General features: G+C 42.9%; 1 protein-coding gene across 1 annotated transcript in view; it reads right to left on the bottom strand.

Annotated features, from left to right (window-relative positions):
* LOC137149239 (receptor-type tyrosine-protein phosphatase N2-like) overlaps nucleotides 1-9,881 on the bottom strand; it is a 336,692-nt gene extending 326,811 nt beyond the window's left edge. Inside the window, exon 1 of the mRNA XM_067542701.1 lies at nucleotides 9,693-9,881. Coding sequence (XP_067398802.1) covers nucleotides 9,693-9,810 — 118 coding nt within the window. The 5' untranslated portion in view covers nucleotides 9,811-9,881. The remainder of the gene's footprint in view (nucleotides 1-9,692) is intronic.
* Nucleotides 9,882-13,548: the final 3,667 nt, after the last annotated feature.

The raw sequence follows: 13,548 nt of genomic DNA, 5'->3' as shown, positions 1-13,548 counted from the left end.
AAAAGACTCCTGCAGAAGGGGGCTGTCTCTGCAGTGTGGAAAGGCTCTGGCAGTAAGAAAACAGAAGGACACTACACTGCTAATAGTGTGATAGAGAGGCACCGCTTGGGTGAGTATACAGCCGTGTAGGGTACATGCCCAGATATATACCTATAGGGTTCAGGAGTTTCTTTACTTGCCTAATCAGTGCATCACCATCTACAATGCTACTTATACCTGTGCTGAGGTGTGTGCAGTGCATGTACTGTACAAACTTCCCAAAAGAGTATGCAGTGTAGATGTACCCTGTAAGGCAGTGGTGTCATGGACCTCTGTCCACTAGAACATGGGGTAAAATAAACTCAGTTCTCCACCAGAACACAATTGATAGTAATCAGCAGAGTTGTTATCTGTCTCAGTACAAAGACTGAATGGTCACAGAGACTGAACTCTCCTCTCATCCCCAGTGGTAATTCCTCTGGGTTGGTGTTTAAAATCATTGCTGTAAACTACAACAATTTAGCAAAATGAGATGTTGATTCTAAAGCCTAAGAACAACAGCTTATTATTAATAGTGTATCAAAATTACCCAATTACCCTAGGAGCTTGAGTTGAGTACCTCAGCTGTTTTCTTCCTAATTCAATGCCTGATTTGGTGGTATGGTAAAGTTCATACTGTGACCATACATGTTTTGTGGCCACAGAGAGGAATTAGTTTTCTAGCAATTTGAGACCTTTCACAAGCACTAAACAGTCTGTGTGGTACAAGCATGGATACCAAACAAAGGGACAGTATAGTTTATAGCTTACAGTTGAAAAAACACATTATTTACCACGGGTCATAGTGGAGTCTCCATCACTGACAATTTTTATATAAAGACTGGATGTTTTTCTGAAAAATATGGTCTAGGAATTATTTTGGGGAAGTTCTACGGCCTGTCTTATATGGGAGGTCAGACTAGAATGATCACAGTAGTCCCTTCTGGCCTTGCAATCTATGAACCTATGAAACAGATAGTATAGAGTATGATGATAATTTATGGACCAATGCTACAAACATGCATATGACTTCAATGGGACTAACTCACAATGCATAAAACTAAACGTGTGCAAAGCCTTGCAAAGTCTGGGCCTATTTTTATTAGTATTTACATTTAAAAACACCTCTAAGCTCTTGCAGAATATAAAAAAGTTACAATCTACTCCAATTAAAAAAAAATATAGGCTTGCATTAGCAGGGAAAATAATGAGAGAAAATGTCCCCTGTCCCTTCCCACTTTTATATGTTATATAAAACAAACATAAGGTATATATTACATTTGAATGTAAAGTCCCAAAGAGGCCAAAAAACCAAATAGGCCAAAAAACAAACCCCAAACCTTTAACATTTACAACACTACAGATGTGGAATCCATTACAACAACCAAGATTGTTTCCCTTGATTTTGTTTATTGTTTAATATTTTGATTGTATGTAGAAGACCCAGTTATTTTTCTTTCCTAATCCTGTTTAAAATGCTCTATACGTGATTATTTTTGTTTACTATTTTTGTTAACCTACCTGAAGACTTAAGGTTTTTGAGCATCTAATACCAAAACTAATTTACATTTTGTGTTTGTTGATATTTGTATTGATTAGTATTTTCTTCAAGTTAATTTAGTACCCATGATGGGGTCCAGGTTAACATCACTGGAAACTGAGGCCAATGTATCTGCAGAACAGGAAATAACAATGCAGGTTTCCCTGCATTAGTCACTCAGTCCTGGGCTCCCACAGAATGCCACCTGAGTCAACTGAATCCCCTCCCTCTGGTCCGTCTCTGAACCGTGCCCCAAGTACACTGTACACAGTTGTGCTCCAAGCCATCCACTTCCTTGCCCTCATAGTCTGCCCTGACACCAAGTGGTGGGACCTGCTGCCATCTGCAGAAGCCAGGGAGCCCCAGTGAGCCAGTCTTTACTCCACTCTGGTTCCATGGCCCACCAAGGATATTAGTTGGCAGTTCCTCCACAGTGCCATGATCACAGGCATATATTTGGTGCAGTTCATGGAAGCCCCTGACACCTGTCCCTATTGCAATGAGAGGGAGATCCCAGCACATATCTGTGTTGGCATAGATGGCCATCCACAAACCAGGAGGAGGAAGCTTAATAGGTGGGTGCTTTGTGACTGTGGGACCTATTTCCAGTAACTCATGCAATCATGCCTCCAAGCAGAATTCCTCTGGAAAGTGTCCACTGACTACTTAGACATCTTTGAGGAGCAGTGGGCATTGTCAAGGGTTCCCTGCTTAGTGTCCTCCTTTGAAGCCCTGATTTTCAATCTTTGACCTTCACTCCCGTCCCAGCTCGTTTTTTCATTTGTTGCCCCAAGAATTAATTTGTGGCCTGGGTTCAATGGTTACTCCCCTCAGTTGAGGGTGCATACCCACAACAGATCCTAGAGGAGGAACCAGGGAGGAGACCCTCATGACAGGTAGCTGGGAGCTTTTTCTCTTGGGCTGAGGGAAGCCTGGGGGGCTGAGCCCTGAGCTGGAAGCCTGACTGGAGGCAGGGACTGACCAGGTACTGCAGTAACCTGCCTAAAGCCCTGGGCAGAGGCAGAATGTAATGGTTTTGGGTAGTGGAAGTGAAATTCATGAATTTGGGCCAGTTTGCAGCCAGAGATAGCCTGCAAAGAAAAAGGTTACCAACTGAGCCCAGCTGGGATGAAGATTCAATTGTTTATGCTATTTTCTGTTGGACTTTAAATGAAAGACTTTGAGACCCCAGGGGAAGTGAGTGGTAGGAAGTGGATCCCAGTGAGGCAACATCAAATCACTTGGCCTTGGCTCCCCTACCAACCTCCCTTTTTGTGGAAGAGGCTGTGATGGAGGTTGGTTCTTGGTGCAATCTAGACTAGTGAGTGGTTGTGTCACCACTTGCCCTGTAACCCTCAGTGCCTTACAATGCTTTGCCGCTGTAGCTCCCAGCCTGGGAACTTACAGCCTACAGGTATATGTGCTATGCAGCCAGTCTTGGTTCAGCACCTCTGAGACCAGCAGCCCCACTCTAGCTTCCATCAACTTTGATTACAGCCAGCAAGATGACCCCAATACATTCGCAGGCCTGAATTTTTCCAAAACCATGTTCTCTGTAGTGGCCAGTCCTCTCCTGGCCAGTTCAGAGAAATACTAAGGTTTGCTAGTTCTGTAAACAGACAAAAGCACATCACAGCTTATTAATGTATCTGGAATTCTTAGATGTAAACACAGCACTGAGTTGGTTTACTGTAAACATAAAACAAATTTATTAACAGTAGGACATAAGTTAAGTGATGCCAAGTAAAAGGAATAATGTTAGAAAACATTACAAGCACATAAAAGTGAAAACACCATATCTAGAAGTCTAAAATTTAATCTAGCAAGGTAAAGGCTTTGTTCAAGATGGTTTCTCACCTATCTTCAGTTTCCAGAGACTTCAACACCTCCCTACCCCTGGTTGAATGACCCATCTTTCTCAGCTTGCAAGAGCTCTGTTCCCTTATCTGTCTAGTGATGGATCCCAAAGATGGCTTTTGTTTTTGCTTATATCTTCCAAAGTTCAATTATCTCAGTTCAAGAAGCAGGATGACCATACTGTTCTACCCTTCCTCTGGGCTTTCCATCCCCCTGTATGTAAATAGGGCTTCCTTAGTCTTGATTCCACCATGCTTAATTTATATAGGAAATAGGTAAGTAGGTGCCTTCTCTCCTGGCTGAGGAGGAACCTGTTTCTCCTGTTTGGCCACAGATTTTAAAACATAATATCATTAAGTTTCCTCATATTTCCTCATACAATGTTAATACTGTATATACTTTTCACAGTGATATTAATCACCAGTGTGTCATTAGCTTTCAGAAAAGACCTCACTCTATAAACTTTTATAATACAGTAATATTGTATACAATCAGTTGATTCAATTGCTTATCACTTTAGACCCCATGTCTTTATAGACCAGTAAACCTATTAAATGGATTTTTCTGGGGGTAACCCTATTCAAACTGTGAGGAAGCCAACATGGAGTATGGTGGTGAAGGAAGCTCCATGCTCTTTTGTCCCCACTTGTTAGCTTAAATGCAAGTGGTTCTGTTTCCCGTCATCTCCTTCTCCTGCTGTCTTGATGGTCCTGTTTACTGCGTACATGCAAATATGGACCTTCATTGCCTTTGCCTAAAGATCAGGCTGATCAGAGACTCAAATATACATTCCTTTGTCTAGGTGAGACCTGTTTACCAACACCCCTTGACATGCCTGGTTTAAACACACTTTAGTCATAATTCTAGTATATACTCTTATCTCAGGCCATGTCTATACTGACGGCGGCAAATTCGCCGCCGCCAGATTGATCTTTCTGGATCGATTGAGCGGTCAGTGTAGACCCGTTTAATCGATCAGGAAGTTGACGCTGGTAAACCACCCCCTCAAGTAGTGTAGCAGTGCGTTGATGGGAACAGCGCGCAGTGTAGACAGCACGCAGAAGGGAAACAGAGCAGTCGATGTGAGTTACGCAAGCTACTCTGCGTAGTTTGAGTAAGACCCGTCGACTGCCGCCGAATCTCCAGGTAAGTGTAGACCAGGGCTTACTCTCATATCTTTTAATACCCACTGCATACATATATCACACAAAAATATTAGTTAGTTTTCAAATGATACCTCAAGGCGTATTTTATGCAAACATTATTACAATTATTACAGGGTGTGAATGCAGGGGTGCTTAGAGTTACAGAGCTATTAAACCCCTTTCCCCACCTCCCTTGGAGAGGACAGACACACTTGTAATCCCTGAGCCAAGGGCATGCCACACACAGGGACCCAGAGGTGGGCTGAAGACCCTTTCTTTTGTGGGGATGTTGGACTATATATATTTTGTTGAACTCTATTACCCCAGAAGCGGATGAACCCAACTGGTGACCCAGTCAGAGGGCCAAGCTGCTATCTACCAAAAGGTGAACCGCCATAGCGTTGGAGTGATTGCTGGCAAGGGACACCGATGACAGGGGAGAGCTGCGACCAGGTGACCTAGCCACTAGGAAGCACCACTGGTAAGCCTAGCCCTCATCACAAGTGGGTTTGGTAATGTCAATACCTGTTCACTAAGTACTAAACTGAAATCAATTGATTTGCCATTCCCCAATAATTATCAGAGGGCAGCAACTTTCAGCCACTAATAATCCTAGACTAAATTTAAACCACTGACCCAAAAAGCAAAAGGTTTTTGTGTCCTTTCTTCAGTTTTGTCAGCCATTTAGTACTCTTGTAATTTAAGAATCAACATCTGAATGTAGAACTGACTAATTGCATATTCATATAGACCCTCCTCCTCCTCCTCTTTTCTCTCTCTCTCTCTCTCTCTTTCTTTGTTGGAAGGGGCAAGGGGGAGCCCAAGTCCCTGATCTGACAATCATTCAGCATGTGCATAACTTTACTCATGTAAGTAGTTCCAGGACCAAAGCCCAAGTTAGTTTTGTTTAGCAAAGTGTGTTTTTTATGAAACTCATACAACTAACATGCAGCATTATCTAAAAGTATATAAGTTAATGTAACCAGTTTCTACCTACCTACCATTTTTACAATTAACCTGCAACTGAAATGAAATGTAACTTATTGTTCATTCACTATATGTGACAAGCATGAATGGAACCTACAGTTACTGCTTTATCAAGAAAAGGATCTTTCCTATTTCTTCTAAATTGAAATGCTGCAACATAAATTACAGCCCATTTGATCTTGGTTTACATTTACCACAAATGTTGATAAAATAATTTTCATAGCACTTAGAAGGCAGCTCTTATTATAGGGCACAAGGAAGCAAATGTTTCCAACAATTTACTTTCCAAAACAACACTTTGATTTATTGCAGTGATATTAGAGGGCTAAAAATACAAAAACAGAACTCAAGTTTATAAACTACATTAGAACTACATTGCTACATTCAAAATGCATCACAAAATATTAACTTTTTTGCACAAATAACCACATCCATTCACTGTGGTTCACAGATATCACCTTCTGCATTACAAAAGTATAAAGTCACCATATCTAAAATAAGATTAAGCATAAAAATACAATAATTACTCAATACCAATATTAAGGTGATTGCACTCACCTTAAAATGCTGAACTAAGTTTAGTGTTTTAGTACAAATAAAATACCATGTCTTCAATGTAATATTGTATTAAAAATATTGAGCATTTATTTTGTTACCAAGTTTCCCATAGCATCTAAGTCTAATGTGAAAATCAGATCCAGCTGTATCTTTTTAAAAGGGACTGTCAAATTGAAAACAATTATGTAAGAAAATATTGTACCTACTGTAGTTATAAGCAACACCCAAGTTTAGTAAAACTGCTTGATTTATGTATTTGAAAATATTTTGTGCACATACCAGTCAATTTCACTGTTTCTCTTGTGTAGTTATTTAGTAAGGGAGAAACTGACTAGTTGAAAAGATCCATATAACCACCAGTCCAGGAGCAGAAAAAACATTAAAACAATTTTTCAAGGGAATTTAGAAAACATAATAAGGATTGTTTGTAGGATGCTCTGTCAGAAACTGTTAGTTGTTGTTCTTGTTTTTTTAAACTAGTTAACCTCCAAAAATTCAAGTTGACAGTATCCCTTTAACATATAAGGACACATTTAAAATCTTAATCAACTCTGATTTTTTATCCCTCTTCTTTACACAGTGTATATACTGGATACAATGTACTCAGCTGTTTTCTTTCTCTGAGAAACTGAACACCTTGTTGGAACAGATAAGACCTTCTCTTCTTGGCTTAATCTAGTTTTTTGCCATATGTTTTCACATTTAGTTGCATGAAAAATGCTACCAGTAAAGAAGCATTTTAAATGTCAAGAAGCAGTATCAGGCAGTATGTTCTCTTGCTGATAATGGTATCTTATAAAAACACATTCTTACAGGAGGAACTTGCAAAAATATGTTCAGTATGGGGCAGAGGAAGAGAAGGAGGGTCTACAGATCTAATATTTGATCTTGTCTTTTAACTTGTCAATCCCCCACTTCTTGAAACACCCATGTTCATTACAAAGCAGATAGGTCATCATTAGAAGATGATCACTGTATTTTAGTTAATAGTTTATACAAACATTTTGCACTCAAAAAGGTCCTGTGAGGTTCTGCAAGGGGGTATATTTATATTTCTAAGGAGTCAGTCTATAGTGAGACTTACTGGATCACCTTACTAAAGACAAACTAAATATGATTTATTTCTATAGGTAAATTGCTTTTTAAGTGGACTCCAGCATTTATTATAGAGGTTTTATAGTGTATGTGTATATTTGCACTAGAGTGTGTGAAGAAAGTGGGTTTGTATTGAAACAGAGGAAAACAAATTTATAACCTCCATGGCAACTAAAAAACTCAGACATCTTGTAGGGTTACATTTGTTTTTCTTTCAGTAAGTGTTGCCTACAATTGTACAAACCCTTCATAAAATAGCCAACATTAAAGTTTTGAACTCAAGATTAACAACAAAATACTGAAAATGATGTTCCATAAAGGGATTAATAAAACTCTAAAAGAACTGGCGATTTTAAAATTGTTTTCCACACCCAGCAGTGCTAGTCTGTTTATTTTCTTGGCTCTTCTGAAAGGCAATAAATCCTTTCCTCCTTTTCAAACAGATCCATACTTGCAAACTTTTTGTGATTCCCAAAAAGATTTTAAAACTATGTTCAGGGCAACTGAGGATGCTGCTGCTATCATCTTCAGTCCAAAATCCTTCTCTCTAAAAACACCTGTCTCATCCACGCCTCTCATGGCAAGCACTTAATGTCTTATTCTCTCTGGCCTGAATACCCTTACAGAAATCATTAGCTTCATTTTTAATCCTTTTTAACAAATAATATTAGCATTAGGAAAACTGTACAGTTTGGTTTTGGGCGCTCCTTTCTTTTTAATTTAATTATTTTATTACAGAAAGGGGGATTTCTCAGGGAAAGCTAATTTAGCTATGACATTCTGATCTCACTAACCACTCCAGGCAACCACTAAGATGATACCAAATGCAAAACTCTCCAAGCCACCACCTTCTTCTTGCAAGGTTAGTCACTATAAGAAGCTCCACATCAGGGTGACTGTTTGGATAGATATTGGGGGTAGCTTTGATGGGGATTTAGTTATGAGAGTTTCAGTGAAAGGAGAAGGCTTGCTGGGAGGGTGTTCAGATAGGAAGATTTAGAGTTTAGCTGCAGTGCAGGGGGTAAATTGTGAGAGTATTTCTGAATAGATTAGGTTTAGTGTTGTGGTCTCATGATTAGGGGGGCTGATTTTGGGGAATTCAGGTGCAGGGTTTAATGCTTGGAAGTTCTCTCTGGGAGGTTTAGTTAAAGGGAATTTTAGTAAGAGGGAGTAGCTTGAGATGGTCTCAGCATGATAAGGCTGTTTGATGGTCTTCATGGGATATGGGTCAATAGTTTGGGGGCTCTCAGTGAGTTAAATTTAACTTGAGTTTCAGTGTTGTGTCAGTGGATGGGTTAATTTGGGATATCTCATTGGGGGAGGGGTTGGGAATTTCTGTGTATAGGTATCTCAGTGTAGGTTTAAAGCATGTGAGGGGTCCAGTGGAATGAGTTTAAATTTGGGGAGGTTAAACATGTGGAAGCCTTGCTGCGTTTAGTTTGAGGTGGTCCTGGTGGGGTATTTTTAATTTTGGGGTCTCAGTGATTGGAAGGCTTCAGTGGAAGTTTTAAGTGGGGGGGAGGGGGCTCAGTGGGATGAATTTAGATGGAGAAGCCTCTGTGTGGGGGGAAGGGGTGTCTCACATGAATGGTCTCAATAAAGAGAGATTGGTAGGGGGGTCTCAGCAGGATGAGGTTAATTTGAGGGGTCCCATGTAATTGGTCTCCGTGGCTGCATTTTATGGGGAGATAAGGGGACTAGCGTTGGGAGTGGGGTCTCTGTGGGAAGCCTCACATGAATGGTCTCAGTGAATCAAGCACAGGTAGCACATTGGGAGGTGTCCCAAATGCTCTTGGAGGTGTAATCTCTGTTCAGCTGAATGTACCATGAAAGCCCTCAATGGGGAGGTTTCCCGCAATGGTCTCCGGGGGGAGGGTTTGGCAGGGAGCCACGGGGTCAGGAGAATCTCAGCGGATGGTCTGAGGGAGGTGAGTTTGGAGGGTGTCTTTGATCCTAGGGGGGATCTCACACCATGGTCTCGGTGGGGTGGGTTTGGCAGGGAGATTTCACTCACATGATGGTCTGAGTGGGGAGAGTTTGGAGGGGGTCTGGGGCGGGGAGACCTCACAGGCGGTCTCCGTGGGGTGGGTTTGGCAGGGAGGTCTCTGGGAGTTTGGCAGGGGGCTGGCTCTGCGGTAAGTGGAAGCAGGGCGGGCTGGGGGGCAGGGGTCTCAGACCGGGCGCTTGGGAGGGGGTCGACGAGAGGGCTCCTGCCGAGGGGCTCACAGGAGGCGTTCAGCCGAGCGGCTGGGGGGGCTGACACCCGGCGCTCGGCGGGGCGGGCTGGTGGACACGAAGGGGCGAACGGCGGGGCGGGCTGGGGGCTCACACGGGGCGCGCTGGGGGCTCGGCGGGGCGCTTGACGGGGGGGGGCCTGTCCCCGGTGCTGCCCCGTTTACCCTCATGGGGCGGCCCTGCTCACCTGTCACAACCCAGCCCCCTCCTGCCCGGCGCGCTCAGCCCGGCCCCTGCTCCGCGGCCGCAGCACTCACCGAATCTGGCCTCGGCGGCGGCGGCGGCTCCGGCGGGCGGGAGCTGGCTCTGCGGAGCGGCCGCGAGGACCGGCAGCAGCAGCAGCAGCGGGAGGATGGAGCCGAGCGCCCCCATCATGCCTGGCCCATCGCAGGCGGCTGCCCGGTCCGCTCCCTCCGGCGCTGCTGCCCCGCCTGGGCTGGCTTCGCTTCCAGGCGGCTCCCTCCCTGGATCCGGTAGCTGCAGCTTCAACACCCAGGACAGCTACCAGCGCCGCCCGCCCCAGCCGGCCCCTCCCCGGACTCCCCGCCAGGCAGGCAGCGGGAGGGGGAGCCGGCGCACAGGCGCCTCCTCCCTGCACATGAATGAGCTCGGCTCTGCCGCTGCTTCCCATTGATCCGCACCGGGCAGAACTCCCGGCCCGGACCCGCCTCCTCCCCCAACCCCGGACTGGGGTGAGGGGCTCCCCGCCCGCCTCTCTTCCCACCCGGGGCTGGGGGCGGGTGGGCTTCTCTGGCTGCCTCTGCTCACCCCAATGCTTCTGAACCGTCTCTGCCCCAGAGTGAGGCACAACCAAAAGGGGCTTGTGGGTGAAATGGGGCCCAGACGCCCCAGAACATCAGCTTCCCTCCGTCGCCCACAAACACCCTTGACATTTTGAGCTGCTGCCAGAAAGAGCTTTCGCCATGCAGTCTCCTTTCCCCATTACCACTCATATTGCTTTACAGCATCCACACTGCTTCCCGGAATAAACTCGAGCGAATTAGGTCCCTGCCCCCCCTCCCCCCCAGTTTAGGATCTCTCTGCCCCTCTTCTCTTCCCTCCCCCCCACCACCTAACACATTTTTGCCCAATCTCCCCTTCCTCCTGTGGGCACTGCCACCATTTCAACGAGGAGTCCCACCAACATCGCCCAGCCCTACAACCCCCACCTCCCCCCCCCCCAAAAAAAACAACCCCAAACACACACCCTATCTCAGGGGCAAGCTCGGTGACATCGGAGGGGACAGAGTAAAGAACCTGAGAATCTCTTTTTTCCATATCATCATCACCACCCAAGGGGGGAGGAAACAAAGTTATGTCAAGTGCATTGACTGGCTAAGTGTGTAGTAAATATCTGAATACAGTAAGAACAGTTCCGCCCGCTTAATGTCGAAGGGAGAGGGAAATCGTGGTGGATGATGTGTATCCAGCTCCAAAAGAGGTTCTCAAAATACTTGCAACTTCTCCGTGAAGACGTCATGTGTCAGTCAGAAGGATTGTATGAGCCACGGAGGAAGCATATCCAGCAGGGCTGATTTCGGAGTATTTGGCTAGGATGTGCCTCCATCAGAGAGCCAGTCATCCCCCCACCTCTCTCTTTAACTGAATGGCTGGCTATTAACTAGGGGCCAGCGGGATCTCACTAGGATCTCCAGCGGGAAAATCTCTGCCTTTATTTCCCCTCCTAGGCTCTTGTCATCACCTCACGGCTGTTGTGGATCAGTTGGTCTATTTTAAATCCCCAAAATCTTGCATTCCTCGGCTCAGCCAGTTGTCTTGAATTAGGCACTGTTATTGTTCACTGTTTAAAGGCTCTTGCCACAGGGGTGGATACATTTTACAGCTAGGATGTATACAGAGAGCTGGACCCTAACTCCACCCACTGTTAATGACTTAATTCGTATATTGTTGCTGAGCCTTTATGTAAATGTTCCCTCATCTTCAGCCTTTATGCAAATGACCTTTCCATATATTTTATGACACCTCTTCTTACCCTTTTTACTAGGCTACAATTATTCTAGCCTCTCAGCCAAGAGCTTGGTAAAGGTGGAATATCCGTAAAGCCTTAGCTGTCTTGTCATAGATGTCAAGCTGCAGCATACATCATGACAGAGCGTTGCATTCTGGGACCCGTAGTCTCTCCAGCTTGTTCTTCCCTATTAAAGTTTAAAGGAAGTACAAGCTCTTCTTTGTTATGCAAATTATTTGCAGAGTCCAGCTTTCCTACAATTTTGCCCTCACAGCAGTTTGTGAGCCCCTCCCTCAAGAGGTGAAAGTGAGAGTTGTAGAGGTGGGTACAGCGTTGCTTCTTTACCTAATGGTGGTGGAGAGGATGCAAAGAAAAGGACAATTCATGACTTAGTTTTAAAAAAAAAAAAAAAAAAGTTTGGAAAGTAGTAGGCACACAAAACTGAAGAACATGAAGATATTTAATTTCACAGAACACCCTAAAAGAAATCAGGGTGTTTCAGGAGGTGAAAAATAAAAAAAGAAAGACACGGAGATATGGAAGTGCTGAAAGATAAGTTAGGGTATTCTCATAGGTCACACAAACCATTAGGCTTTAAATCCAGAAGTAGAGAAAAGAGTAAAAAATACTTTATGAATGTACAAGGAAGTGCAAAATAAATAAATAACTGAGTTAAGAAGGGGCAAGTGGCAGGCCTAATGATAATTAAAAAGTTTAATATATCACATGATAACACTATCATTTACAGTGAACTATCTTCATAGCTACTAAGCATTTATTAATGAATACAACGTAGTGTGTCAGGGAAACGCAACACATTTGTATGCATAGTGTGCAGGTGACTGGAAAGAGTACAAAATAAATATTAAAAAAGTGAACTCGAGCGAAGTAGAAGGCAATTCATCACAGAAAAGAGAAATAATAGGAAATCTTTAAGTACACAAGGCCACTGAAGTTAGGAGTAAGGCCTCAAAGAAAGGAAAAAGATGGTTAATTGACAAGTGAGGCAGACACTTTCAAAGTTGGTAAGCCTAAAATATTAACAAAGTCCTATTTACCTTAGGACTAGCCCTTGTTCTCTAGTCCTGATTTTTTCCAGAAAATACTTCTTTCTTGCAGGATTTTTTACTCCCACATATTTTTCATGAGTTCTACCCCCCACCTTTATGAACACAAAAAATATCTGAGAAGGTTGGTGGGCCTAAACATTAACCTACATATTCTTTCCACTGAAGAATTCCTTGCTCGTACGTTCTGTAGATTAAGTATTTGGTAAATCTAGATAAATTATATTTGATGTTTCCACTCTCAATACTTTTTACTGTAAAAAAAAATCAAGTTTGTTAGACATGATCCCTTCCCACGTAGACATGGATATACTGTAAATCTTAACTTTCTAGCTATTTTATTTTGTCTAATACATGTTTTCAGTATTTTCTCCAAAAAGGACATTATAAAGGCATAAATATGTACATCAAATTACTCACTATTTCATAAACACCCGTCTAAGAAAATGTAATCTACAGGTCAGTAAAAATAATGTACAGATGTGTGCTGCCTAAAGGGATAAAAAAATCTAGCTCAAATATTAAGCAAGGAACTTGCAGACAGGAGTTTCAGATAATGTGAAATGACCAATGAATACTACAGGGATAAAATCAACATTAGGACTGATTTGGTTAATTTTATACATTTTGGTAATGAATGTACAATAAGTTGGAAAAATTTATTAATAGAATTTGGAAGGATGCAGGAGTAGAGGGTGGCAAATTGATGAAGAAACAAAAGAGAAGTTGTATAGTTAAATCTAAACAGAAAATGTCAAGGGTAATAGATCCAGGGATAAAAACATGAATAGGGAAAATATTCTGAACAATCACATACCATAATACCAAATAGTTTTTTAGGGAGGAAGGGGCAAACAATATGAAGGAGATTAGAATAAATATTTAAAGGTATGAGAGTGTTTGATAGTTAAAGAATAAATATTCTAGATTATGTAAATAAAACTAGCGTCATGGGTAGATATTCTTTCACTATGTATTGGACTAGTGAGGTAATATTTGAAAATCTCTCTGAAGTCATTAAATTTGTTAGTCTTTAAAGTGCCACAGATCTCTCGTTGTCTTAACACATTAAAGCAA

The sequence above is a fragment of the Emydura macquarii genome, unplaced genomic scaffold (genome assembly GCF_026122565.2).
Source record: "Emydura macquarii macquarii isolate MOO-44397 ecotype Brisbane River unplaced genomic scaffold, CSIRO-AGI_Emac_v2 contig_719, whole genome shotgun sequence".
Taxonomy (NCBI): domain Eukaryota; kingdom Metazoa; phylum Chordata; order Testudines; family Chelidae; genus Emydura; species Emydura macquarii.
This window is presented reverse-complemented; position numbering and strand designations above follow the sequence as displayed.